At 39.1% G+C, this 25,276-nt stretch overlaps 1 protein-coding gene across 16 annotated transcripts in view; it reads left to right on the top strand.

The window, feature by feature from the left end:
- The first annotated feature begins 1,635 nt into the window (after positions 1 to 1,635).
- LOC131314930 (uncharacterized) overlaps positions 1,636 to 25,276 on the top strand; it is a 32,058-nt gene continuing 8,417 nt past the window's right edge. For 2 of the 16 annotated variants that reach the window (XM_058343886.1, XM_058343879.1), the window contains exons 1-13: positions 1,636 to 1,790; positions 2,523 to 3,104; positions 3,484 to 3,823; positions 7,525 to 7,606; positions 8,681 to 8,820; positions 11,361 to 11,560; positions 11,697 to 11,827; positions 11,960 to 12,247; positions 12,760 to 12,903; positions 13,988 to 14,242; positions 18,577 to 18,717; positions 18,800 to 19,111; positions 23,196 to 23,369. In XM_058343886.1, coding sequence (XP_058199869.1) covers positions 2,561 to 3,104; positions 3,484 to 3,823; positions 7,525 to 7,606; positions 8,681 to 8,820; positions 11,361 to 11,560; positions 11,697 to 11,827; positions 11,960 to 12,247; positions 12,760 to 12,903; positions 13,988 to 14,242; positions 18,577 to 18,717; positions 18,800 to 19,111; positions 23,196 to 23,369 — 2,751 coding nt within the window. In that variant the 5' untranslated portion in view covers positions 1,636 to 1,790; positions 2,523 to 2,560. Of the gene's footprint in view, positions 1,791 to 2,229; positions 2,428 to 2,522; positions 3,105 to 3,480; positions 3,824 to 7,524; positions 7,607 to 8,680; positions 8,821 to 11,360; positions 11,561 to 11,696; positions 11,828 to 11,959; positions 12,248 to 12,759; positions 12,904 to 13,987; positions 14,243 to 18,573; positions 18,718 to 18,799; positions 19,112 to 23,195; positions 23,370 to 25,276 lie in introns of those variants that run through there. The other 14 variants (XM_058343887.1, XM_058343881.1, XM_058343885.1 and 11 more) reach the window with 12 other exon arrangements.

The following is a 25,276-nucleotide window of genomic DNA, read 5'->3' as shown; positions in this document are numbered from 1 at the left end:
AATAATCCAAGCCGTCCATTAGCTTTAAAATGATTTTCTAAGCCACCATTTCGAGAAATCAACTCAATCGGATACCTATAATTATTTGATCCAATTGTCTAAATGTTTCTTCAGATTTCAAAATCTTAAAGTCTAAGCGAAAATTTGAAAGATTAGATTAAGTATTTAGAGGCATTTGATTGAACTGGTTTTTATTTGAAGACTTATAAAAATATTTTAAAGATAATTAACGGCTTGGATTGTTTGTGGGAAATCCGTAGTGGGCCTCACGGAGCTATATGTGCACGATCTGTGCACATACCCTCTGTGTGGTTAGCATTTCTGATTCTTTTATCATATATGTCAAAATTGTCATTTTTGAGATTGAAAGAAATAGCACTGGGCGCAAACACCAATGACGTTTTTGGGATAACAATATCACCTCAACCGTTGGTTTCCCAATTCATACCGAATCGATTGGTGCAATCTTTAATCGGTTTTTTAATTGTGGTTTTGTTTTGGCTTTTGACTTCGAAAAACCAACCAGTTCGGTTTCGGTTTTGGTTTTAGTTTCATGTGATTATCGCTATAACCGGAACCGAACTGCATCATATCGGTTTCGGTTTTGGTTTTAGTTTCATGTGATTATCGCTATAATCGGAACCGAACTGCATCATAATTACGCAAATACGTACCCTTCTATATATGTATATACCTACCTATATATACACATTAACGCCCGAGCTTCAATTTATACCCTTTCCATACCAATTTATACACCGACATATTTCGTATTGGATTTGGGGTTTATACTTGAATGTCTCTCTCTTTTCTTTTTTATATTTTGCTACTGTTTTACCACTTTAGTGCCGAACACAATATTGACAGAACTAAATAAATGAGGTCATTGGAAATTAACATAACTTAATTTTTTTTATCTGTTTGAAGAGTTTTTGCAATTTGTTTGTTTTGGAGGCTGGGCTTCCTGTCCATACCCAGTGATCATACAACAAAAGAAGTGCCTTTTGTGATATTATATCCTATGTCTTTGTTTCTTTGTTAAGTTTGCTGTGTGTAATATACTTTCTATTGGCTCTTTTTTTAAGATATATTGTTGTTAGATAAATAATTAATGTACTATTTCACTACTCTAAAAATGTTGATCACGTATTTTGGTGAAAAATCAAACCCAAACCGGAAACCATGATTTTGGTTATAATTTAGATAAAATGAAAAACCATTGATCTTGGTTTTGATTTTGCTTTTAAGTTTACGTTTCGGTTTTGGTCTGGTTTTAATTTTTTACCAATAATCGAACCGAACAACACCATTGCCTTCCCTAAATAACAATGGCAAAATGACATTTAGGGTGCGGGTGCTCTTAAGGGGCGTTTCCGCTAAACGTTAAGTTATGGACTATTTCTTGTAGTTTATAAACGTTAAGTTATTTTTCATTAAATTAAAAGTCGTAGAAAATATGTTGATTTTGTTGAAGAAAATGTGTCTGATGTTTTTCTCAGTGAATACAACTCACGACAACAAGTTTTAGTTTAGCGTAAACAACTTCACAAAAATTAATAAATTATAGTACAAGCAAAGTTCGTTCAGGGGAAACGGGGCCGATATCATCTTGTCCGTTCGTTCCCATCAAAAATTTCTGACACACTTCGCTCTCTTGTTATTGGACCGTAGATCTCCATTCCATCTTGCGTTTCGTGGTACACGAGTCTCTCGTGTTGGCGCCGCCCCCTCTGAAAAACCCCAGCCTCGAGAGACCGTAGATCTTCACTTCGAGAACAATCTCTCTCCCGGTGAGTCCGCATGCAACCGAAAAAACCTCTGCTTCTTCTATGTTTTCACCGATTCAAGATTTAAATTAGGGTTACCGGTTGTGGTTTCGAAGCACTTGCCAGTCTTTCTTGTCTCCGCCGACATTGTAGTCTTGGAGGCCCAAATTTAGGGTTTTTCTGCGTTTTTTTTTTCTTCTTCTTCTTCTGGGTTTTTGTGATTAAATAAGCTGGCTCTCGGTGTCGGAGTTGAGTCCTGAATGACTGGTGATGCACATTGATTCGTAAACGCATGCTTTCTTTTGTAACTGATGATTAAAGATTCTGCATGTGTGAAGCGACGAAGTTCTGTGCGCTATTTAGATGATAATTCAACACAGTGCTGAATGAATTCTGTGCGCTCTTTTGAGAACAGTGTTGATTAAACTAAAATAAGTTGTTTTATTAATCAAATTTAGGAAGCCTAACACAGCAGATTTGGTGCTTAAAAAAGCACAAACTTGGGGACTTGATAACAACCCGGCATTGTGGCGTTCGATCTGAAAACCAAGCTGAAAGGTCATCCTGTGTCTTGATTTTGAATTTGTGGAGTATTTTTTCCAAGGAAAAGATAAGGACGAAGCATCCCTCCACAAATCAAAGAAACAAACACAGCCTAAGGGTTTCTGTTTTGTGATTCTTCTTGATTACTTTCTTTTATGGTTTCTTTTGTGGTTTACCTGGTAACTGAACATATTACTTTGCTGCTGTTATCAGGGAGGAGAGCTTTGATTGCTCGCTGCAATTCTTAAGGGATGGCAAATGACACACGGTCCACTCGCAGAAGTAAGGATGATGAGAGTACTAGTTCGAGAAAGAAGGCCGTTGTTGAAACTGCAGGCACCTCTGGTTTAAGAAGATCGACAAGGGGGACACCATCTCGGGAACAAATAACCACAAGCCCTTCAACTACAAGGAAGTCTGGGCGGCTTGAGAGCATGACTCCAAGAACACCTCCCGTTAAGAGGAAATCTGAGATAGTTGATAAACATAATATTTCTAGTCCTTTGAGGAGGTCTGATAGGTTTAAGAAGCATCGTAGGTCAGATAGGTTTAAGAAACATCAATCAGCTAGCTCATCCGGTACGAAGGAGATTGAGAAGGGTTCTCGTTCATCAGATGTTAAAAGCAATAAGTTAAAAATAGAGAAGAGTGTGAAATGGTTGCCACTGGAAGGTAGGGAAGCTAACGGAATAGAAAAAATAGATCCAAATCCTGTTGGTGTGAAAAGGAAGAAAATGGATGCTCGTACATTGAGAACCTTTTTTAAGCCACAAAGAAGAAGAGACACTGTGCCAGGTACCAAGTTGTTCTCTCATGCCCCCTCTTTCCGTTCTATTTAACTATACACTGTTTTACATTGTTCACGTTCAATATCATGTTATCTTGGTTTGAATTCAACTATACTCTATTAAAAGGTTTCAAATTTGGGGGCATGAAGTACTTAATAAAAAAAAAAATGGAGGGCATGAAGTGGAAAATGAAACACCAAGAGGTGTCCACACTTCGCGGTTCTTGTAAGAGTGGCAGGATTGTTGTTCATTTTGTCCAATTCCTAATTTTATATTGGCAGATGCGTATTCTTAGTTTTGTTGATCTCTATTGTCCCAGTTTCCTTAATCTTTCTTCTGTAACCTTATCTGATATGAAGTGGTGGTGTTCTCTTTTTGTGCAGCAGATGCAGTTGAGGAACTGGAAAAGCCAGATAAATTGTCACCAGATGACACTAGCTGTTGTGGTAGTTGTGTTTCCAAGCAACTGGGAGATGGAGAGGATGGTACTGAGTGCTGCGGTGAGAGGATGGAAGAAAAACAAAGCGGCAAATGCACTGAGGAAACTTCTGAACAAGGTAGAGATTCTACTTTAAAAAATTCTGAGGCAGAAGCAGTAGGAAATGACGGTGAAGTAGAAGTTTCGTGCTCAAGCAAACTGGGTAGTTCTTGGGAAGAACCTTGTTATTCTTTAGCTGAAGAAAGTTTAAATCCCTCCAAGAGTGGTCAAAGACTCAAAAGGCAAAGGTACTTTATCATCCCTCTTTTTTTTTAGCGTGGAGGCACTTGGATTGTGAAGTGACTTGTTACTTGAATGTTTGCGTAGCAAACCATGCAAAGTCCGTCACTAAATGCTAAACCTTGAGTTATTTCACATTTGTAAGGGCATGCACAATGTTCCAAAGTCGCCAGGCTGCATGGGGGGAGGTGTTGCCTAGCACCTAGGCCGATTAATTGGCGCCCAGAGTTTAGTCGGTTTTTGCATTTATTTTTTTTACATTTTTTATGTGTGTAAATTATTTAGTTCCATTACAATAAGCAACTATACAAGCACTAGTACCCACTATAGTTAAAAACAAGAATGAACAGCCTAATCTAAAAGAATTAGTATTAGGATGAGATTACAGCATTTTAAAGGAGAACTCAGTTGTGTTTGTATGTTAGCAATGTTGTTCACTTTAGAAGACCATGTGTTCACAAAGGCTGCGCCTTCACATGAAAACGATATTGATTGAAAACCATTAATGATCTTTTTACCGACTTCTCTACGTATACAGCCTCAATGGTATTTGTGTAGGTTGAACGGTGGAGCATTGAAGTCAGATTGACGCACATAAGTCCAAAATGGAAAAAAATCATTCCCCTCTACTCTCTGCAAAATAGTTTGCAGTAAAATCATTTAGTGACTCGTCAAACTTACACCACTTGCAAAGGTAATTAGGTATAATTAACCAACCTTACGCAAGCTAAGAAGCACGGCTATGGACACGGGATACGGAAATGACACAACACGACACGACATGGATACGTGGTCACGTTATTCTGTAAAAAACTTAGGACATGCACATGTTTTGGACACGGTAAGACGTTGAGTAGAAAAATATGCATTTGTATAATAGAGGTTATCTTATGAATTCATAGAGAAGATGGAAAATAATTTTTCTATCAAACTACAGGAAAAATCTCAAACAGTATTAACATTATGAGTATACATGTCAACAAACACTATATAATTGTTCACGAACTAAATATCCATCGAATTTTGACTGTGGGATAAGTTTCAAAAGTTGCATCTTAGCCCTTAATGTATCATCCTTAACATGATCTAAGAGTGTCCCCAATGTGCCCTAGAGTGTCTAGATGTGTCCGAGCTAAATAAATAAATGAACAAATTCGACAATATTTAGGCGTGTCCAAAAGGTGTCTGGAGAGTGTCGTGTCCTTGCTACACAAAGTTGATGCAAGTACAAAGTTTAAGGCCGTGGTTTATATGAAGACCATATTCTTTCTGATAGTCTTGCGATTCAATGCGGGTAATCGGGGGGAGACAGTTTATTTTTGGGTAGATGTGTGAAGGGACGTGGTGCCCTTTATTTGTTTTTTTTCTCGTTTATTTTGATTTCTTAAGGTTCCGAAAGCCTCAATCTCTCTCATTTTGTTTTCTCCCATTCCTTGTCTATATTTCTTGGAGTTATGATTTTTTCAGAAAAGTTTATGATCGAGAGGCTCTTGATTGTGTTTCTTGTTATCTCTTCTTGAGGATTTTGCCTTTGTAATGGTGTTAGTGACTGAAGGATGTACATCTTCAATGATGTGGTCCTTTCTCTTGCAAATCCTATTTTGAAACGTTTATTAATGATGTTAATGTCCCGTCTCTTTTCTCCTCATAGGATGGTTTGGGGAGCAAGTGTGCCTCTTAATGTTAAATCTTTTGCTTAGAACATGGCTCTTGGAAACTTAATGCTAATGTAGGATGCACGAAAGCTTATCAAATTGTTGATATGCCCTCATTGGTGAACCATGCGTCACAAGCACTGGAGGCTGCAGTGGCTGGTGGCTCTTAATCCCCCAAGGAGAGAGATATAGATCACTGATCCTACGTTTTAATCTACACTGTCGTGGAACTTTCATAATTGGAAGGTTAGGTACAAGCTCCTACGTTTAGGCCCTTGCATCTCTACAAAGGCTCCAATTCAATCTCATGGTCACGTGCATGGGGTACGGAGGGAGTGAGGTGGGGAGGGAGGGTTCATTGTTCCTAAGCGTAAATCTACGACTGTCGTGGAACTTTCATAATAGGACAGTTAGGTGCAAGCTCCTACCTTTACAATTCAATCACATGGTCATGTGCATGGGGTAGCTCTAATACCATAAGTAAACCATTTAGACTCAACGAAGACGGCTAGTGAAAAGGAATCCATTTGTGACCACTGCTCCTACTTATATAGTATATATACCCAAGATCACTCATGTAAACTTCCCACTATATTGGAATGGTTGAGCTTTTGTGCGCATGTTACTACCTATCTAAATCTTGTGCCTGGAGTGTTAATACCATATTCTGTATTCCTCCATTTCCCTCCATTTCCATACCGATTCTCTTTATGAACTCTGGAGGTGGAGTAGGTTAGAGCTTGTCTTACATTGTAAATTATTACCTCCAAAACTAGTATATGAGCCACTCATGATAGCCCTGTGTTTGTGTCATAATTGTACATTCTTTTGTAGTGGTCTATGTTACCTTTGTTATGTATGATCTCTCTATGCACAACTGACCGGGGATGACCACTCCACGTTCGAGTCAAGGTTCGCACGTGCGGGAGAGTGTTAGAGCTTGCTCAACATTGGCGGCGTCTCTATTCATTGGTGATGTCTCTATCCCCTTGAAACTAATATATGACCCTCAGTGGCGCCTCTATTCATTTTAATTGGATTTGAGTTGGATGATTTAACAAAGCATTTTGCGGTAGTCGAGTTCGCGTATGACAGCAATGCACCTACGCAGATGCTAATGTGAATACTAATTTCTACTTTCTTCCTATGAGTATTACTAAATATGTCGATAGACCAGGTAACTGATAGGAAACACAAAAGATGTGTCCGCAAGTATTTGTAATGTTTATTACCACTTGGATATGAGAATTATTATGTCTTGCCATAAAACATGGGAGTTGGAACCAGTGTTTTAAATGGCGATAGGCGCACCGAGGCGCCAAGGTCCCTTGGAGCCTAAGCGCAAGGCAAGGCACGCCTCATCAAAGTGTTTTTTTTGCCTCAGCAGAAAGCAGGTTTCACGTTTTTAGGGTTAACGATCAATTAAGGGTTTTATCAGGTGTGTTAGAACATGTCTTAACCCTCAGATGAAGTGTTAGGATGCATTTTCAGTAAAAAATACAATATGCCCTCCCCTCAGCCTCAGCACCTAGGCATGTGCCTCAACGCCTAATCTGCGCCTATGGGTTCTGCGCTTCGCCTTAACTATACGAAGCTGCTTCAGCGCCTAGGTGCGCGCCTTTTAAAACACTTCGAACTTGGTATTTTGTATACCACTTATCCAGAAGTCTTGATGTCGTTGTCTAATATTAGATTATAGTAGGACATATAGGCCATGGTGTTCTGCTGAATAACGAACATTATGCACATAATCTGTTCCTCATTGGGTTCAGTATACGTAGGAGGTATCTTCTGAAGAATGTTGCTTTCCCATGCAAAGTAAAAATGGTGCTAGTATTTTGGTTGAACTCTTGTCCATTCCTGGACGTTGATTATGCCTTCATGGTGTTTATATTGTTGTCATGAATGCGGATTTAATGCTAGGGTTTGCATGCTACGTTCAATTTTTGCTTTGCCATTTGACTTGTGGAGGTCCTTTAGGTTTATATTGATTTGGATACAATCATATCCAGCACTAAGGTAAGGTAAAGTCATCTGTCATTCTTATCTTTCAGGGTAGAAAATGATTCACCAGAGCCGGAGCTTTGCCTTGATGTGGCTTTGAACAATGGCCTACATTGCTCTTCTGTTCTTAAGGTTGGTTTGCTTTTCTGGAACACAACGTTCTGATCTTTTAACCTGCTTGCTCCTTTGACATCATGAAGTATTGTTGTTCAATAAGTGACATTTTAAGGTGGCTTATTGGGAAAAATTCTTCGGGTGAATCGCCTCATCCTCAAAGAATGTCCTTCTTTTGAACTAAGATTGCTTGTTCGTTTTGGGTCTCAAAACCCCTGCACACGGTCCCCAATATATTTTCTCTATCTCTCTCTCTGCTCATTACTCTCAAAAGCCTTCCTTAAAACCCAAACCGAACAAGGTCGTAGTGTTTGGATAGAGATCTGCTGACAGGATTAAGTTTGAGCTAGCTTCGTGAGAGTAACGAGACCATCTTTTTTAAGACCATCTCAGCCTTTTCTTTTTGGTCATTACATTTGTTTGACAAGCTTGTGCAACCACTGGCAGTCTTGGCTCAACAATGCATTTTTTTTGACATGCTTGGGCAACCACTGCAGTCTTGGTTCAACCATGCAACTGTATTTTCCTTTCTTGTTACCTGGTGCGAATCCTTGCTATGTAGACAAAGTTGGTGGCGAACTTATCATGATGACTGGTAGGAGTAGGATTATTGCTTGATTGAAAGGATAAAAGAGAGATTTTCCATCCTCATTTCAGTTTATTGGTGTTCTCGGCATTCTAGTTCTGAAGCAGGTAGTTGCAGAGATTCCATTTAGCAGATATCATCGCAGTCGAATGTTAGTTGATTGGGTCTCTAACTTAAAAGTTGACAATTTCTGCAAGTATTCAAGTGCTCATATAGATAGAAACATACTTGGACAGTAGCTTATCTTTGTTTCTCTTCTTCTAATTTCTGTTCTTTTATATATTTCTAAGATTATGCTAGAGATTCTGATAGTTATGGAATATAGCATTCTGTCATTTGTATTATCCTATCATACAGGTCAGTTACTTCAAATTTGGTTTGCAGTCTCTTATACCAAGTGTTAGGACTTGCTACGTTTTTCCGAGATGTGTGATTTATCATGTAATAAATGTGTCTATTTTTGATACACAATTAAATGGTTTTGTTATTTTAATGCATTGGATTAGGATAGTGGGGAACTTGAAGCCAATGTTCAAAGATCGGTCAAAGAAAATGATGGCACGGCTCAAGAAGAGTCTCCTTCAATTGTGCAAATTGATGGTCACCAGAATATGTGTGTTATCTGCAAGCTTGGCGGAAAGCTCATGTGGGTAAACGTTTTTTAATTTTTTATGTGCATTCGTTCTTTTTAATGTCTTTTAGTTTGTATGCAGTCGAACCTCTATCGGTTAATATTTAATATATCTGAAATTTGTAACAAAGAATGTTCTGAAAAGGAACTTTCTTACGTCAAATAAATATTCAAAGCTAAATAATTCGTTAAAAACTAGTTTACTTGTAGTTATTATACAAATGAAAATTATACCTGAATAGCTGTACTAATAATTTGATAGGATGGAAAGGGTTTGTGTGAAACTCCATCACTTGTAGAATGTTATGCAAATGATAATTTTGAAATACAAGTTAAGATAAGACGTGGGGTAAAAGGGACAAATGCAATGGTTATTTGGAGGTGCATGAGGAGGTGATGAAGGAGGAGCTGGGGTGGGTTCGTATCAAAGTGAAGGGTAATGGTAGACGGATTCCGGCCAAGATTGTATTAGGGTAGGGGGGTTGGAGATATATGTTACCAGTTTGGGCGGACTTCTGAGGTTCCAAGGGTGGATATGAGCAGTCCAGGGATTGGCAGTAGTGGTCAGGCATTTGGGGGTGTGAGGGCGGCGAGGTTGCTGGGTGGGTTTGTAGGGGGGAAAGTGAGTGGGAGGGGGTTCAATAATGCAAATTCCATGTGCCTCGTGGTGGAGGGGTAGCTAGGGGCTGTCACACTGTACCTATTTCGGTGGCCAATAGGTTAGAGAAGCTGCAAAGAGATTTCCTTTGGGGTGGTTTCCGGGAGGAGTTTACGTACCATCTTGTGGATTGGGATACAGTTTGTATTCCGATTCGTGAAGGGGGTTTAGGAGTGAGAAAGCTAGCTATTTTCAATCAAAGCTTATTAGGGAAATGGTTGTGGAGGTTTGCCTATGAAATGAATAGATGGTGGAGGAAAGTTGTTTGTGCGAGGCATGGGAAATGTTGGGGTGAGTGGTCCTCGCTTGTTGCGTAATTGCTGCATGGGATGGGTCTTTGGAAGGGTATTGGGAGAGGATGGGGTGTGTTTCCTAGGCATATTAGTATGAAGGTGGGGGCAGGGAAGAGGGTGAAGTTTTGGTAGTATTTTTGGTGTGGAGATGTAAGATTGCGAGATGCTTACCCTTCAATATTTCATTTGGCGACAGATGGGATGTGGTGGTGTACAAGATTGGGAGTTGGAGGAATATACACAGATCACAAACAGATCGCTGATGTGGGAAAAAAAAGGGACCCACAACTCTCTCTCTCTCTTCTAAAAGCTGGCCCAATATATTCCCACCTCCTTTCTCCCAAAATTAAAAACAGGGGGGACGGAGACTACCCACTTATTTCACTGCCAAACTCAACCCCTGCTCCGGCGTCTTCTCCCATACTACTAAAAAACCTCCATTTTCTCTCTCATCGACTCCTAGCCCAATAATCTCTTCCCATCTTTCTACAAGTCTCCACATCACGAGACTTCCCTTGATTTTTTCCCGTCGAAAAGTCAGCACTATCATGCCCCTACTATTATCACAAGCACAACCAAAACCCATTTCCAAATTGCTTTGCTCAAACCCACTTTTGCCTCCTATTTCATGTTTTCTTCATAACCGACCCAAAAATCCAAACCACCCCCCCGCCCCACCCTTTTTTAATTTGGGTCTTGGGTTTGGAACCGACGATTGTTTCTGAGTAATCCTCCTTCCTCAAGAAGCAGAGCAGTGTTTTGGCTTTTACAGTTACTGTGGCTCTTCGACTTTGCCGTCGCCGGCCGCGGCAATTTTCTGAGCTCCGGTGACTGTGCAAGAAGATAAAACCAAACCCCCTATTCTGGGGCCGGTTAGTCAAAATATAGCTGAACTTTTGTTATAGTTGAATAGATATCCCAGTAAACAGTATCTTCTTTTTAGATTTACTTTTGTGAAATACATTTGGGGTAGTTGGAAGCTTGAGAGAGATGGGGAAAGGTGGAGAAGGGGAGAAAGGTTGTTTTTTTTAGTGGGGCAAAGTCTTACAGATGCCGGAGACAACGCCGGGCAGGGGTTGAGTTTGGCGGTGAAGTAAGAGGTGTAAATATGGGGTTAGTCTCTTTCTTGATTCTTCCTCCGGTTTTCAACTTTGGGGGATAGTAGGTGAGAATATTGAGAGGTTTTCAACTTTGGGGGGGGGGGGGGGGGGGGGGGGGGGGGGGCGAGAGAGAGAGAGAGAGAGAGTTGTGGGTCCCCTTTTTTGGCCACATTAGCAATCTGTGTGTATTGTCTCTGTGGATAGACTAATTGTTATTTAGTCTGCTTAGGAGTTCTGATTCTTATTGGAAGGAATGTGATAGCTGATTCCGTACTCATTTGAGGCCAATGGTCATCACGTCTCATTCAACACGTCCCTTCCAATTCAACTGTTTCTTCACTTTGCTGTATGGTTGTCTAGTACTTGTCTAGAATATAGAAAGTTTCTTTGGCAATAAAGTTCTTGTGACATAGTTTAATCTGTAATTTTGGAGTCTAAAGTTGCACTTATCTTTCTTTACTTTGTCATTTTGATGTCTATTCGCAACTTTACATATAATCTCAGGTGCTGTGATGGAAAGGGCTGCAAGAAAAGTTACCATCCCTCCTGTTTAGATCTTCCATTGGATGATATCCCTACAATATGGCATTGTCTCTCATGTGTGCAGAAGAAGATAGAATCTGGTGTCCATTCAGTGTCTGAAGGAGTAGAGTCAATTTGGGATGCTAGAGAAGTAGAGGTGCAAGATACTGAATATGGTACTAGTATGTTCAATTGCGTCATCAAGATGACCTGCTAGTGCTGTGAATTCTTTGCTTTTGTCCACTACATATCTATTTCCTTTGTATGGATGGTTCTTGTTTTGTGATTTTCTTATGGTAGTTTGTTGTTTGGTGACAGGATTACAAAAGCAGAATCAATATTTTGTTAAATACAAAGGTCTTGCCCATATTCACAACAGTTGGGTACCAGAAAGACAATTGGTTCTGGAAGCTCCGTTGCTTGTCTCGAAGTTTAATGACAATAACAAGGTTCAGTAACTCTTACAGATATTGTGGATGATATGCCTTTTATTGGTTTGGTCCTTAGTCCAAACAAGAAGTGCATGTGATTCCTTATAACCAAGTTCAGGATGTTGCTGTAACCAGTCTTCTGATCTATAGGTTGTGAAGTGGAGGGAAGAGTGGAAAATGCCACATCGTTTGCTGAAGAAAAGATTATTAAGCTCTCCCAAGCAACAAGAGGAGAATCAAATTGAGCCTAATGGTGATACTTCGCATTGCCACTGTGAATGGCTGGTTAAATGGTGCGGTCTTGACTATGAGTATGCTACATGGGAGTTGGAAAGTGCTGCTTTTCTGCAGTCACCTCTAGCTCAGAGCCTAATGCGCAAGTATGAAAATCGTCATCAGAGGGCAAAGAGAGCTACTTCTTCCTCTCTACTAGATAAGGTGGCTTCAGAGTCAGAATATGCTATTAATTTATTTTCTCGTTTGTATGTTTCTTCAAGGTATTGTGTCCAGTTACTTCTTCCTCTTACTAGATAAGGTGGCTTGGCATGCACTGTATATTTTTTTGGTACCTTTATTTTAGCTCGGACCCATTTTGCTTCATCCTACAACGTTCTATTGTTGCTGGAGTTGTTTTCTTGTCCACCACTTGAAAAGGATGGGGATTGACCACCCATGATGCACCTATTATATGATGTGAGCCCACTCTTACTGAATTTGGCAATAGCGTTGTGTTTCCTAGGATCAGTATCAACTTGTGTATATCATATGCACACTCACTTCTACTGTTATTGATCACATGAACATCGCTTCATACAGTCCACTTCCATTGATCTTATAGTTAGGCCAATGTGTGTCTTTGTCTTCTTTATATAAACAATGGCACTCATTTTATTTTGATTATGGTGATATTGTGGTTGTTCTGGTTTATAGTTACACCAACTGTACTGCAGAATAAGAAGGGACCCCTTGTCAAAGTTTCAAAGCTACCGGCTGGAGTCTTACCTGGAACTGATTATAACCAACTAACCTTTATTGTTAACAAGCTGCGTGAGCATTGGCATAAAGGCCAGAATGCTGTTTTGTTCGATGACCAGGTGATGCAATAAGAGCAGTTTTAAATCTTTCCTCTATTTGTCTATGAGTTTAATACTGCTACAAAATTATTATTTGATTATTATCACTTATCTCATAAGAAACTTAATATCAACAATAAATTGCAAAGGAGATCTAATTCCTTTATTGATTCACAGTGATGTGTCCCCTGTAGATTTGTCTGACTGGTAGCTATGGGATTGTGATGGAGATTTTCGTTAGAGATTGATTGGTTGATTCCTTTTTCTTATGTTAATTGCGTACCTGACTTTGGAGGCTTTGGTTCAAATACAAAGCCTCAGGCCATTAGATTAGTGCAAATAGTGTGGCACTGTGGGTAATTCGGTTAGAAAGGAATGCAAGAAGTGTTAAAGGCAAATTTGCTGACTCTAAAAACTTGTAGGGGATGATATGTCATTTGGCTTTCTTTTAGTCGTCGTCGTCTGCACCCAATAAAAGGAGGTCTTTTTTTTGTTGTTTCTTTCTTATTAGGAGTAATAGTGGTCTTTCTATTGTAGTTTTGCTGCTACTTTTTTCTTCTTCTTTATATTCTCATGTTTGGGTTAACTTCTTATTTCTCCTTTGTCTCTTTGCACTATCTCTCTTTTCTTAACCTCCAATGGTATTTCTGGTTGCTAACAGAAAATATACTACCTAATATTACCTCTGCTACAATTTGCTGGAAATAATTGATCTGTAGAATTGGAGTTGTTCTTCTCATTTTCTTTTGCATATTTGAATGGTCAAATTCGTTTGCCCTTCTTTATTCTTCACGGACTTATGACTGTTTGATATCCGTGTTGCTTTATATTCTCGCGGCTGCTTATGTTTTGCTCTTTCACTTGTGCAATATTCGTTCTTCTCTCGATCTTTCACATATGCAACTATGTTTTATTGTGTCATTTGAAAAACAGTGTTTTGGCTAATTATGTGTGTGTATAGATGTGCTAAGGTGATCTTTGACTAATGACAGCTTTTTGCAAGGTGGTAACCTATATGTACTTTGATTTCTTGCACCATGTCAAGGTGTCGTGTTATAACCGACTACTGATGCATTGTGTAACATGATGGATATTTTATTGGCAGGAGAGAGTGCAGAAGATGATCTTATTTATTGGTTCGTTGGCGTCCAACATTAGTCATCCTTTCCTCGTTATCTCAGATTCCAGTGCTCTTTCCCAATGGGAAGCTGAGTTCTCGCGGTTGGATTCGTCTATTGATGTCATTGTTTACAGTGGAAAAGAAGATAGCAGAAGAATTATCCGGACATGTGAGTTCTATGAGGAAGGTGGTTGCGTAATGTTCCAAGTACTTTTATCCCCTATAGAAGCACTTGTCCAGGTACTTTTTGTTCTAATAAATTTACATCCAACACAACACCAAAAGAGTGGCACATCTTCTTGTATTGATTTCCGCCAAAATTCAAGCCCGTCATAATTTCCATACAATGAAAAGAAGATTTACAAAGACATCTTTTGATCCCAAACTCAGAATATAAAGTACACATGAGGCCTATGTACTGTTGTCTCCACATCCTCACAAAGTTTGCCACTTTCTATCTCCCTCCATAAGTTCCACATGAAGCTTTTGGGTGCTACCGTTCATGCTAATGCCCACTAGCCCAACCCACAAAAGGGACGTAAGCATTCGGATCATAATTACTTATTTACACTCTCGAAAAGATCGTACCATAGGCTTTCTCAATTTGAAGTTTGCAACTTACTCCTTTTTGCCACCGCAGAGTCTTGCATCCTCTCATTGAATTTACTGAGGACCGTATGCAGAATCTGTCTCACCGTAAAGGCATTCAGACACAAAGTACACACAACCCTCTTCAATTGCAAACTCAATATTTTGGCCATATCATTTACATGTAACACACTACAAGCCAATAGATCTAAAAAAATCTCTTAATTGACCTCGGTAATAGATGACACATTGAGCTTTTCTTAAGGCACCCTGCCTCAAAGAAATGTTGCCCCAAGGTCATTACATTAAGCGCCTTAGTGTCGCCTTGATGGCTCAAGGTTGATTATGGGAATGTCAATTGTAATAGTTTTGGAATTTGATTCCACATACTATAGATTTGCGTTCCACAGTTACAATTGTTCAAGGACATTTCGTGCTTAGTGAATGTAAACATCAGAACAGCAATGAAACCTCCTTCCTAAAAGATATCCTCCTCCATGTCCAAACATAGAAGTAGGAGAATCTCTGGACATCTCATGCCCCGGTATTTTAGTTGTGCATTCTTATATCTCGTTTCAACTATGAACATATGCATTTGGTTAATACTATTAAGTTACCATTTGTCCCAAAAGCTTAAGCTGTTAGGAAATGGGGCCAACAATGGATATCAAGCTATTATTCATTACCCTCCCTCACATGCTACCCCGTCTTGCTTGTGGAGATGCAAAGATGAAGAGATAACCAAACCAAACCAAACCAAACCGAGCCTTACGTCCCAATCACTTGGGGTCGGCTATATGAATCTGTTTCCTCCATTGGACTTTGTCAAGTGCCACTTGTTCACACAGATCCATTATACTCATATCTTTGCGCACTACAGCATCTAATGTCAATTTAGGTCTACCCCTCCTCGTAACATTGCTATCTAGAGCTATCCTATCCGTTTTCTTAACTACTGCATCTTCTGGTCTACGGTAGATATGTCCAAACCACCTTAGCCTATTTTCTCTCAACTTCTCCTCTATAGATGCTACACCTACCATCTCACGAACTATATCATTTCTAATCTTGTCTCGTCTAGTCTTACCACACATCCATCTCAACATTCTCATTTTTGCTACACTCATTTTGCTCACATGTTGTTTCTTAATAGGTCAACATTCTGTCCCATAAAGCATCGCTGATCTTATGGCAGTTCCATAGAATTTTCCCTTCAATTTTGTAGGTACCCTCTTGTCACATAGTACACCAGTAGCGCTTCTCCACTTGAACCACTCCACTTGGATCCTATGGGTCACATCATCAGCAATCTCTCCATCTCTACTAATTATTGAGCCTAAATACCTAAAATGATCATTCTTTGGTATCTCCTGGTTTTGGATCATCTGCGTACTACTGGTACCACTAAACTTGCACACCATATACTCAGTTTTACTCCTACTTATCCAAAAACCCTTTGACTCTAGTGCTTCTCTCCAAATTTCTAGTTTCGTATTAACACCTCTAGCGGTTTCATCTACAAGGACAATGTCATCTGCAAACATCATACACCATGGAATATCCTCTTGAAATTGTCTAGTCAATTCATCCATAACTAAGGCAAAGAGGTATGGTCTCAGGGCCGACCCTTGATGCAATCCTACGGTCATAGGAAATTCGCTCGTTTCCCCTACTGGTAATCTAATGGTAGTGACGGCACCTTCATACATGTCTCTAATCACCTCGATATACCCTTTGGTCACTCATTTTCTCTCCAGAACCCACCATATGATGTCCTTAGGCACCTTATCATAAGCCTTTTCTAAGTCTATGAAAATCATATAGAGATCCTTCTTCTTTGCTCTGTATTTTTCAACCAATCTCCTTAATAGGTAGATAGCTTCCATGGTTGATCTTCCTGGCATGAACCCAAACTGTTTCTCTGACACCGTAGTCACCATCCTCAAGCGATGCTCAATAACTCTTTCCCACAAATTCATCGTATGACTTATCAATTTAATACCTCTATAGTTGTTGCAGCTTTGAATATCCCCTTTATTCTTATAGATAGGTACTAAGGTGCTCCTTCTCCATTCGTTGGGCATCTTCCTAGTCATAATAATCTTGTTGAACAACTTCGTCAACCAAGTCACCCCCAAGTCACCTAGACTTTTCCACACTTCAATAGGGATACTATCTGATCCTAGGGCCTTACCCCGGTTTCATCCTTTTCAAAGCTTTAACCACTTCGAACTTTTGTATTCTTCGATAAAACTCATATTCTATGCTCTCGCCAGGTACATACACTTCCTCCCCACCAAAGCCTCCTTTATGTTTCTCGTTTAACAACTTATCGAAATACGACTTCCATTTATCCTTGATCGCCTCGTCTTTCACCAACACCACCGAATCAATATCTTTTATACACTGAACTTGAGAAACGTCTCTAACTTTCCTTTCTCGTAGCTTAGCAAGTTTATAAATAATCTTTTCTCCATCTTTACTATCGAGTCTAGCGTAGAAATTCTCATAGGCTTTCAACTTAGCATCCCTAACGGCTTTCTTAGCTTCCTTGCTAGCTTGCTTATAGCCCTGAAATTTTTTCACATTCGGGTCCTTTTGCCACTTTTTAAAGCACTCCTTCTTTGCTTTTACCATGGTTTGGACCTCGTCATTCCACCACCATGTCTCCTTAGAAATTGGATCTTTTCCCTTCGACTCGCCAAGAACTTCTTTTGATATTCTTCTAATACCGTCAGTTATTGTATTCCACATATTGTCACTATCGCCTTTCACTCCCCACCGTACTTCTTGAGACATTCTTTCCTTGAATACCTCTAGTTTCTCCCCTCTTAGGCCCCACCATTTAGTCTGTGGGCATCTAGTTTCCGTGCTCCTTCTATTATTCCCCTTGAGACAAATATCTAACACCAAAAGTCTATGTTGTGCTACTAGACACTCTCCGGGAATAACCTTACAATCCTTACATATCAAGCGGTCTGCCCCTCGAGCAAGAAAATAGTCGATTTGGCTTCTATTGGCTCCATTCTTAAAGGTAATTAAATGCTCATCTCGCTTTCTATAGAGAGTATTCCCAACTCTAAGGTCAAAAGCTACCGTGAAATCTAAAATCCTTCCACCACCTTCGTTTAAGGTCACCAAATCCAAAGCCACCATGTACCTTCTCATACCCTTGCTTATGCACTCCCACGTGACCATTGAAATCGCCTCCTATAAATAGCTTCTCCCCAAAAGGTATCCCTTGAACCACGTCATCCATTTGCTCCCAGAATTGCTCTTTAATAAGATCATCCAAGCCTACTTGGGGTGCGTAAGCACTAATAATATTAACTATACTCTCTCCGATCCCAAGCTTAACTAAAATAATCTGATCTCCTTTTCTCGTTACCGTAACTACCGAATCTTTCAGGTGTTTATCTACTACGATACCTACCCCATTTCTATGTCTATCCTTACCCGTATAGTAAAGCTTCAAATCTGTGTCCTCTATCTCCCTAGCTTTCTCTCCTACCCACTTAGTCTCCTGAAGGCAAGCTATACTAATCCTCCTCCTAAGCATGGTGTCAACTAGCTCCCTAGTCTTACCCGTTAATGTCCCTATATTCCAAGTTGCTAAACGAATCCTATAGTCCTGGGCTAGCTTCTTTACCCGCGCTCGTCCAGGCACGCGCGAGAACCCTTGCTCACTTATCACCACACCCGGGCGCCGGTGTGGCGCCCCTTGCTCATTTTTCGAAGCACCCGAAGACATGCACAACACGTCGCTTAAAGGGAACGCCCTAGCATGTATGTCAAGCTATTCAGCGAGCACACTAATACTTGTTGACGAATTTGATATCAAATGCATTCTTGACATTCATTCACGCTTAGTGTATTCCATTTTCTTTGAGTTCATTCAGGAAAAGATGTATGACTGTTTCATTGAGAGGTTGTACATTTACATTTGGCCAGTTACTAACTCAACCTCTTTACATACTGGTCAGCAGGATTTTGAAATGTTAGAGTACCTTAGATGGGAAGCAATCATTGTTGATGAGTGCCAGTGCTCTGCGATATCTAAATATTTTGAACACATCAAAATGCTATCAACTGAAGTCAGGTTTCTCCTTTACAATGACCAATTAAAGGTACAGTTACTCTTTCACACATTGTCTAGATAATTGAACACAGCTTATCACTAGCAAATAGCAATACTACTGGACTATGCAGGATTGCAGAGCTGAACACCTTAATCTGCTGTCATTGCTTGAATCTCCCAGTGATTTGGATACCAGTGATGACCTGGAAAATGACTTAGATAATAATTTTGGTAAATTGAAGGAGAGGTTGTCAAGGTTTATTGTGTATGATTGCAAGCCAGACTTTTCTAGATTTCTAGAGTATTGGGTTCCAGTTCAGATATCCAATGTCCAACTTGAGCAATATTGCGCTACACTACATTCAAATTATGCATCACTGCGCTCTCTTTCGAAGAAAGATCCTTTTGGGACCCTTCATAGTATTCTTATTTCGACGCGGAAGGTATGGTTTGATGTTCTTGTAGCATCAGTTACCTGTGTGTGTGATCTATATGTTTCTTTTATTGAACTGCATGTGATCTATATGTTAGATTATCTTTCTTCCTTATGTGCATCATAAAATAAGATTCGTATTGGAATTTCATCTATGCTTGGTTGTTCCTTCTTTTACGTATACTATCTTGCTCAACGTTGGTCGTCATATTTGTTGTAGTCAATCATCAATACCTTTATGAAAAGTCTCATGCACATGATCATGCTAACAGATTGTAATTAGAAATCATGTGATCATAGTTAATTATTTATCCGCACCATATTTGTTTTTGGTGACTTAATTTTATTAAACCAACTCCTTATAGGAGGAAAGGGGCATACCCCAGAAACAAGCAAGGACCTAACATCTAGAAAAACAAGAAAACCTACACACCAACACACAAACCATAGGAAACAGACACACTTCACTAACAGATGCTACAAGACTTAACTCTGCATCTACCTACCAATGCATAAAAGGCATCCTTGAGAACACTTTATGAAATTTTTTTCCAGTGGGTGCAAAGGAGCCTGTTCTCATTTGTTCTCTTCATTGGCCATGACTTCCTGACTACTTTGAAAGATTCTTCTATTTCTTTCCATCCACAAATGGTATATGACTGCAGCCATTGATAGTTTGACTCCGTGCTTCAACTGCTTACCATTGCCATGCTGTTGAGTCCAAGCAATTTCCTCAGGCAGAGTTAAAGGCCTCATTCTTCTGTAAAAATAGATACAAACTCTAGCCGAAAAAGGCCTTTGAAGAACAGCAATCCACTCTATAATTGCCCACCTGGGCACATTGTTAGGATACCACACAACACCAGCCCATTGGTCGTCTTTTAGGAGCAGAAGTTCTGAATGCATTCCAGGCAGACTTTTTATTGAACTTACCAATGGGATGCAAAGTCCACAATACAGAATCACAGACATCAGGATTAGGAAAGAAAGATGAGGGAGTTTGAGCAAGGATATCCTAGGTCTAGGCCATCTACATACACCTTGGTGAATGGTTGAAACTTTAGCTGATAGAAATCTACCTCTGATAAACCCCAATTGCTCAGAATACTTTTGGTTCAAAGGGCCAATAGGGTGCCAATTATCCACTCAATGGAATGTATCCTAAGGCCTTAGGTTCAGAATTTTCCTCACTGTCCAAGTTGCAGAGTTTGGAACTTTTAAATTCCAAATGCATTGGTTTGTACTGATATAGGTGTGGACCCATTTCACCCCCAGTGTACTCAGCCCATAAATGCCTTGTCATCGATGCTCTATTCCAATCCTTCAACTTCCTAAATCCCAGACCACATTCCTCAGGTAAACATACAGAATCCCAAATCACTTTTGCACCGGTAGTTTTGAGATCAGGTCCTGACCAGAAAAATGTCCTCAATGATCTCTCCATTTCATTTAGAACCTTCTGAGGAATCAGTAACATTGAACTCCAATAGACTTCAATACAAAAGAGAACTGCATTAATGTGTTGTGCTCTACCTCCAAAAGAGAGAAGTCTGTCAGTCCATGATTTAACCCAGGCAAGAATTTTCTCAGATAGGACCTTTCAATTGTCTGCCTTTAGTCTAGTAATAATCAATGGTACACCAAGATACTTTGACTGGGAAAGATCCCTCAGGAATAGCCATTATATCCCACAGAATAGTCTTCTCAGTTCAGGAACCCAGCATACACCACAGAACTTTCTGTAAGTTTGGTTTAAGACTTGCATACAGATGGAACTCTGTCATCATCGCCTTTATCATCATAAAGGAATCTTTTTCTGCACCACATATAATGAAGAGATCATCTGCAAATGTGAGATGGGAAATGTCCAGCTCTTTGCGTTATGGATGATAAGAGAAGCCAGCAGTCCTGACTCTTAAAAACCCATAATAGCAGTAAAAGCCTCCATAACCAAGAGAAACAAATAAGGAGAAACAGGATCACCCTGCCCTTAACCTCTCTTTCCAGAAAAGTAACCTTCTGAGGCACCGTTAATGTTGACTGATAACATGGCACTAGTGACGCACAGTCTTACCCGCCGGATGAAGAGCCTATGAAAATCCATAACTTTCATAACATAAAAAATGAAGGGCCAAGCCACAAAATCATTGGCTTTCACCAAGTTAAGCTTCAATGCATACCTAGGCACACCCCTGTCGCCTGTCGACCTATCCTTATGGTAATTCTTAACTAACTTTTACATAAGAAGCACATTTTGCGTGATGGACCTCCCCTTCACTAATGCAGATTGACAAGGACTGATAATGTGAGATAGAATAGGCTGCATCCTTTGCACTAAGATCTGGAAACACATTTGATGGGACATTACAACATGCAATAGGTCTAAAGTCCTAAATAGTAGAGGGGGACTTTGTTTTAGGAATAAGTGAGATTGAAGTAGAGTTCCACTGGTTAGGCATAACAGGCATAGCATAACACCACTGGTGAAGAAGAATTGAACAGCATAAGTAAAATATTTCCCAACAATATCCCAATATCATGATAAAAGGCTGAATTAAAACCATCTGGAGCATTATCCCTTTTAATGGAGTCCAAAGCTTGTTTGACTTCTAACTCAGTTACTGCTGAAGTTAAGCAACTCTTCAGATACTGAGGAACAGTCTTTGTAATAGCCCTGCACAGCTCCTCTCTTGCATTCCCACTTGTCGCAAAGGTAGTACCTAACAAGCCCATATAGTACCCAAGAATATCCTTCTTAACGTCCTGACTTCTTGAGGATCCTCAAGCCTGATACCATTATAGTCAGTCAGATCAAAATTTTATTCCTGAGTCTATGAGTTGTCAGTCAAAGAACTTGGTTTTATGATCCCCCAAGGTAAGCCATCTAACTCTTGATTTTTTTTAATCCACAACATTATTGTGATATGTTTCGTCTTTGCACATCAAAATTGTCAATTTCGTACATTACCATCATTAGTGGCCATGATACATTTTTTGCCTAATGATCTAGCATTTTGTTGTGCTTTTTTTGTTCATTACCACTTTCAACTTTCTCCTAACAATATCACTGGCTTCTATAGCCTTCTACCATATTTTCCATACTCCTATTGTCCAATAATGTGTAAAATATTTTAGTTGGCACAAATTGTTCTAACATAAATATTGATTGTCTTCATCATCAGCTATTAAATTTCTTGCTATTTTTTTAAAAGCTAATAAACAATTAGTTTATAGAATGGGATCCTCTTTAATGGACTGGACGGTCCTATTATGCCCATTCGTGGGCCTCTTCTGGGCTCACTGAGATGATCGGAACGGTTTATTTTTTTAGAGCTCATTGTGAACATCGGCTGTCCCAAAAATAAAGCTGTTCAGTTATTGTTTGATATGATTTCGGAGCGTATTCAACGCAAGATAAATGGCTTAAATGAATTCGATCCAGTTTTGTAAACTTAATGTGCTTCGAAAAAATATTAGACGATATCCAATTAACATGATTTTTGTTTTTGTCGACATTCTTGACCACCTCTAAACAGTGATCCTTCTGTTCATCTTTGTGGGTCGAAAGGGGCCCATAATTGGGCATAACAGGACCATAACGGACTGGAGAAGATCACATTCATAATTGATAAGGGTCACCAATAAAATTTCTTGGGGCCTGTTTATGCCATATAAAACTTGATGTTGAATCTTATGTTTAAGGTTGGGGCCCACATGTCCCTGCTTGTTAAATGTCCTGGGTCCCACTTCTATAATGTAAAGTGTAGTAATATTGTATAGTTGTGAGTCTGACAAAAAAGCAAGGGTAGAAGGACAGAGATAAAAAAAGATCGAGGGCATGAAAGTCATGTCACATGTTGAGGGAGAAACTTGCCATCCCTGGTTTCCTAATATAAATGTAGATTAGTAATATTATCCAATTAGTAGTATTCAGCAAGTTCGCATGCAGCACTTACAAAGCCCTTCTTGCGTAGATTTGAGGCACCTGTTGTCTTGTTCTATAATTCTATAATTCTATGTTGTTCACTATTGACTAGCTATGCCTCTCCATGATCACCTTTTTGAGTTGTTGCTTGCATGATGTCCCCTGATAGAGTTGTGATCACCCGTACCTTGTGGATCCGCTTTTGCAAGGCGTTTTGACGAAAGACCTTCCTGTGGTTGAGCTTTTGGGTGTGGGAATAAAAGCAAGTGGCAAGTTACAACTTCTTGATACAATACTCTCAAACATTCGAGATCGAGGACTAAGAGTCATAATTCTGTTCCAGGTATGGGGTCCTGTAACTTTCATCTCCTTTGTGAGTTGGTTTACGTAAAATTTGTGGAACTATCCTCTGTGTAATTAAGCTGCAAAGGAGAAGTAAATTGGAAATAAAAGAGGATAAGCAGTCCAGAAGATGAAGAGAAGAGAAGAAAACTATGATAAATGAAAGAGGATAAGCAGTCCAGAAGATAAAGCGGATAGAAGAAAATAACAATAATGACAAACACCTTTCCAGTCTTCAGAAAAGATAAAACAAAGGAACCCCTGAAAAAGTGTCTTCCAGGTGCTAGAATGCCATGGCCATGGGACCAGCCAAGTTTATCCTAGGCACTATGGGCATTTTTTGGAAGCAAATAGCAATTAGGCACTTGCTTTTCTGAATGTCGTGGTATATGTGCCAAGGGTCATTCAAAGTTTTATCTTTTAGAGGCACACATGCTTTGGAGGTCGCTGTTATCTTATGCAGATGTTCTGATCTTCCATGGAAAAAATGGATACTTTATTTATGATTTTATCTATTGTTCCAAACAGCCTCCTAAGCTTGACTAGCTTGATTAACCATTATTATGGTGGTTAAGTTGTTTGCCCTCACTTATTATAATCAATTTGTTTCAGCTGCATGAATCTCTTTCTCCTTTCAAAAAGAATCTCTTTTTCACGTCTGCTATTTTACAGGCTTTATATCCAATTAATGTTTCCATTCCATCCTTTTGGTCACAACATACCATGTCAATTTCGATCTTCTCCTCCCTCTTAAATTTCCATTAATAGTAGTCCTATTGACTCTTCCTTGTCTTCACATCTACTGGTGTAAGTTGTATGTGACCAAACTGGCTTAGTCTAATTTTTGTCAACTTATCTTCAACGGATATAACCCCTACTATTTAGTGCTAGCCTGCTAGGTTACTTTGTTACTGTCTCACAGTCATTGCTCACCCACTGAATGATCTTAACATGTATTTCGCTAGTTTTTGTTTTATTTTTTCATTTTTTCTCAGTCTTGGCACAAATTCACGTTAACATTCTCATCTCAACTGCACTTATGATTAATGTGGCTCTGTAATTGCCATCATTATGCCCCTATAAAGTTTTGACATAATAGGTAGTCTTTTCAGTTTTTTCCTTTAATTTTTAAGATTCTTTTGGGCTACATCATCTCAATCTCTTAATCTTTGTTAACATTTTAACCTAGATAGCGAAGTTGTTCATCTTTGTTTCTTTGCATTTTCAATCGTTTACTTGTTCTCTATTTGTAGTTCTATTATTAATGGATTTGCATTTCATATATTTACTTATTTCCCCACTTATTGTTTGTTCTTTTCAATCAAGTGCTACTTTTAATATTTCTAATTTAGCAAAAGCTCCTCTTTTTATGTGCATTTTTTTGGGTAATCTTCTGCAGACAACATATAACATTAGAATATCATCCTTAATATTCCTAGTCAACTCGTAGTGCCGAAATATTTATTATTTAGGAAAAAAACTCCTTTTTTATGTGCTTTTTTAGTATATTTTATTGAGATGATATCTTCTGCAGACAACATATGACATTAGAATATCCTTAATATTCATAGTCAACTTGTAGAGCTGAAATATTACTTATTAGAGCATCCACAATGTAATAATCAAAACCAAAAGGTGGCTAAAGTTAGCAATGTTTGCTCAAAAAAGTGCTCACATTGTAATAATCAAACCTAGCAACCTCTTAGCAACTAACCAAATTTTGGCACTTGGATAACCAAAACTAGCAACCTTTTGCCATAACCAAATTTAGTGGACCCCACATTTTCTCAATCAAGTACACCCATCATTACACAAAAACCTTCTAATGTTTTCAAAAATAAATTTAAAAAACTAATTTTTTTCAGAAACTTTTTGAAAAACTATGTTTTCCAAAATCTGTTTTTTTTT

This window comes from Rhododendron vialii, chromosome 13a, assembly GCF_030253575.1.
Source record: "Rhododendron vialii isolate Sample 1 chromosome 13a, ASM3025357v1".
Classification (NCBI taxonomy): Eukaryota; Viridiplantae; Streptophyta; class Magnoliopsida; order Ericales; family Ericaceae; genus Rhododendron; species Rhododendron vialii.
The sequence above is the reverse complement of the archived record's forward strand: the minus strand, read 5'-3'. Positions and strand labels throughout refer to the sequence as shown.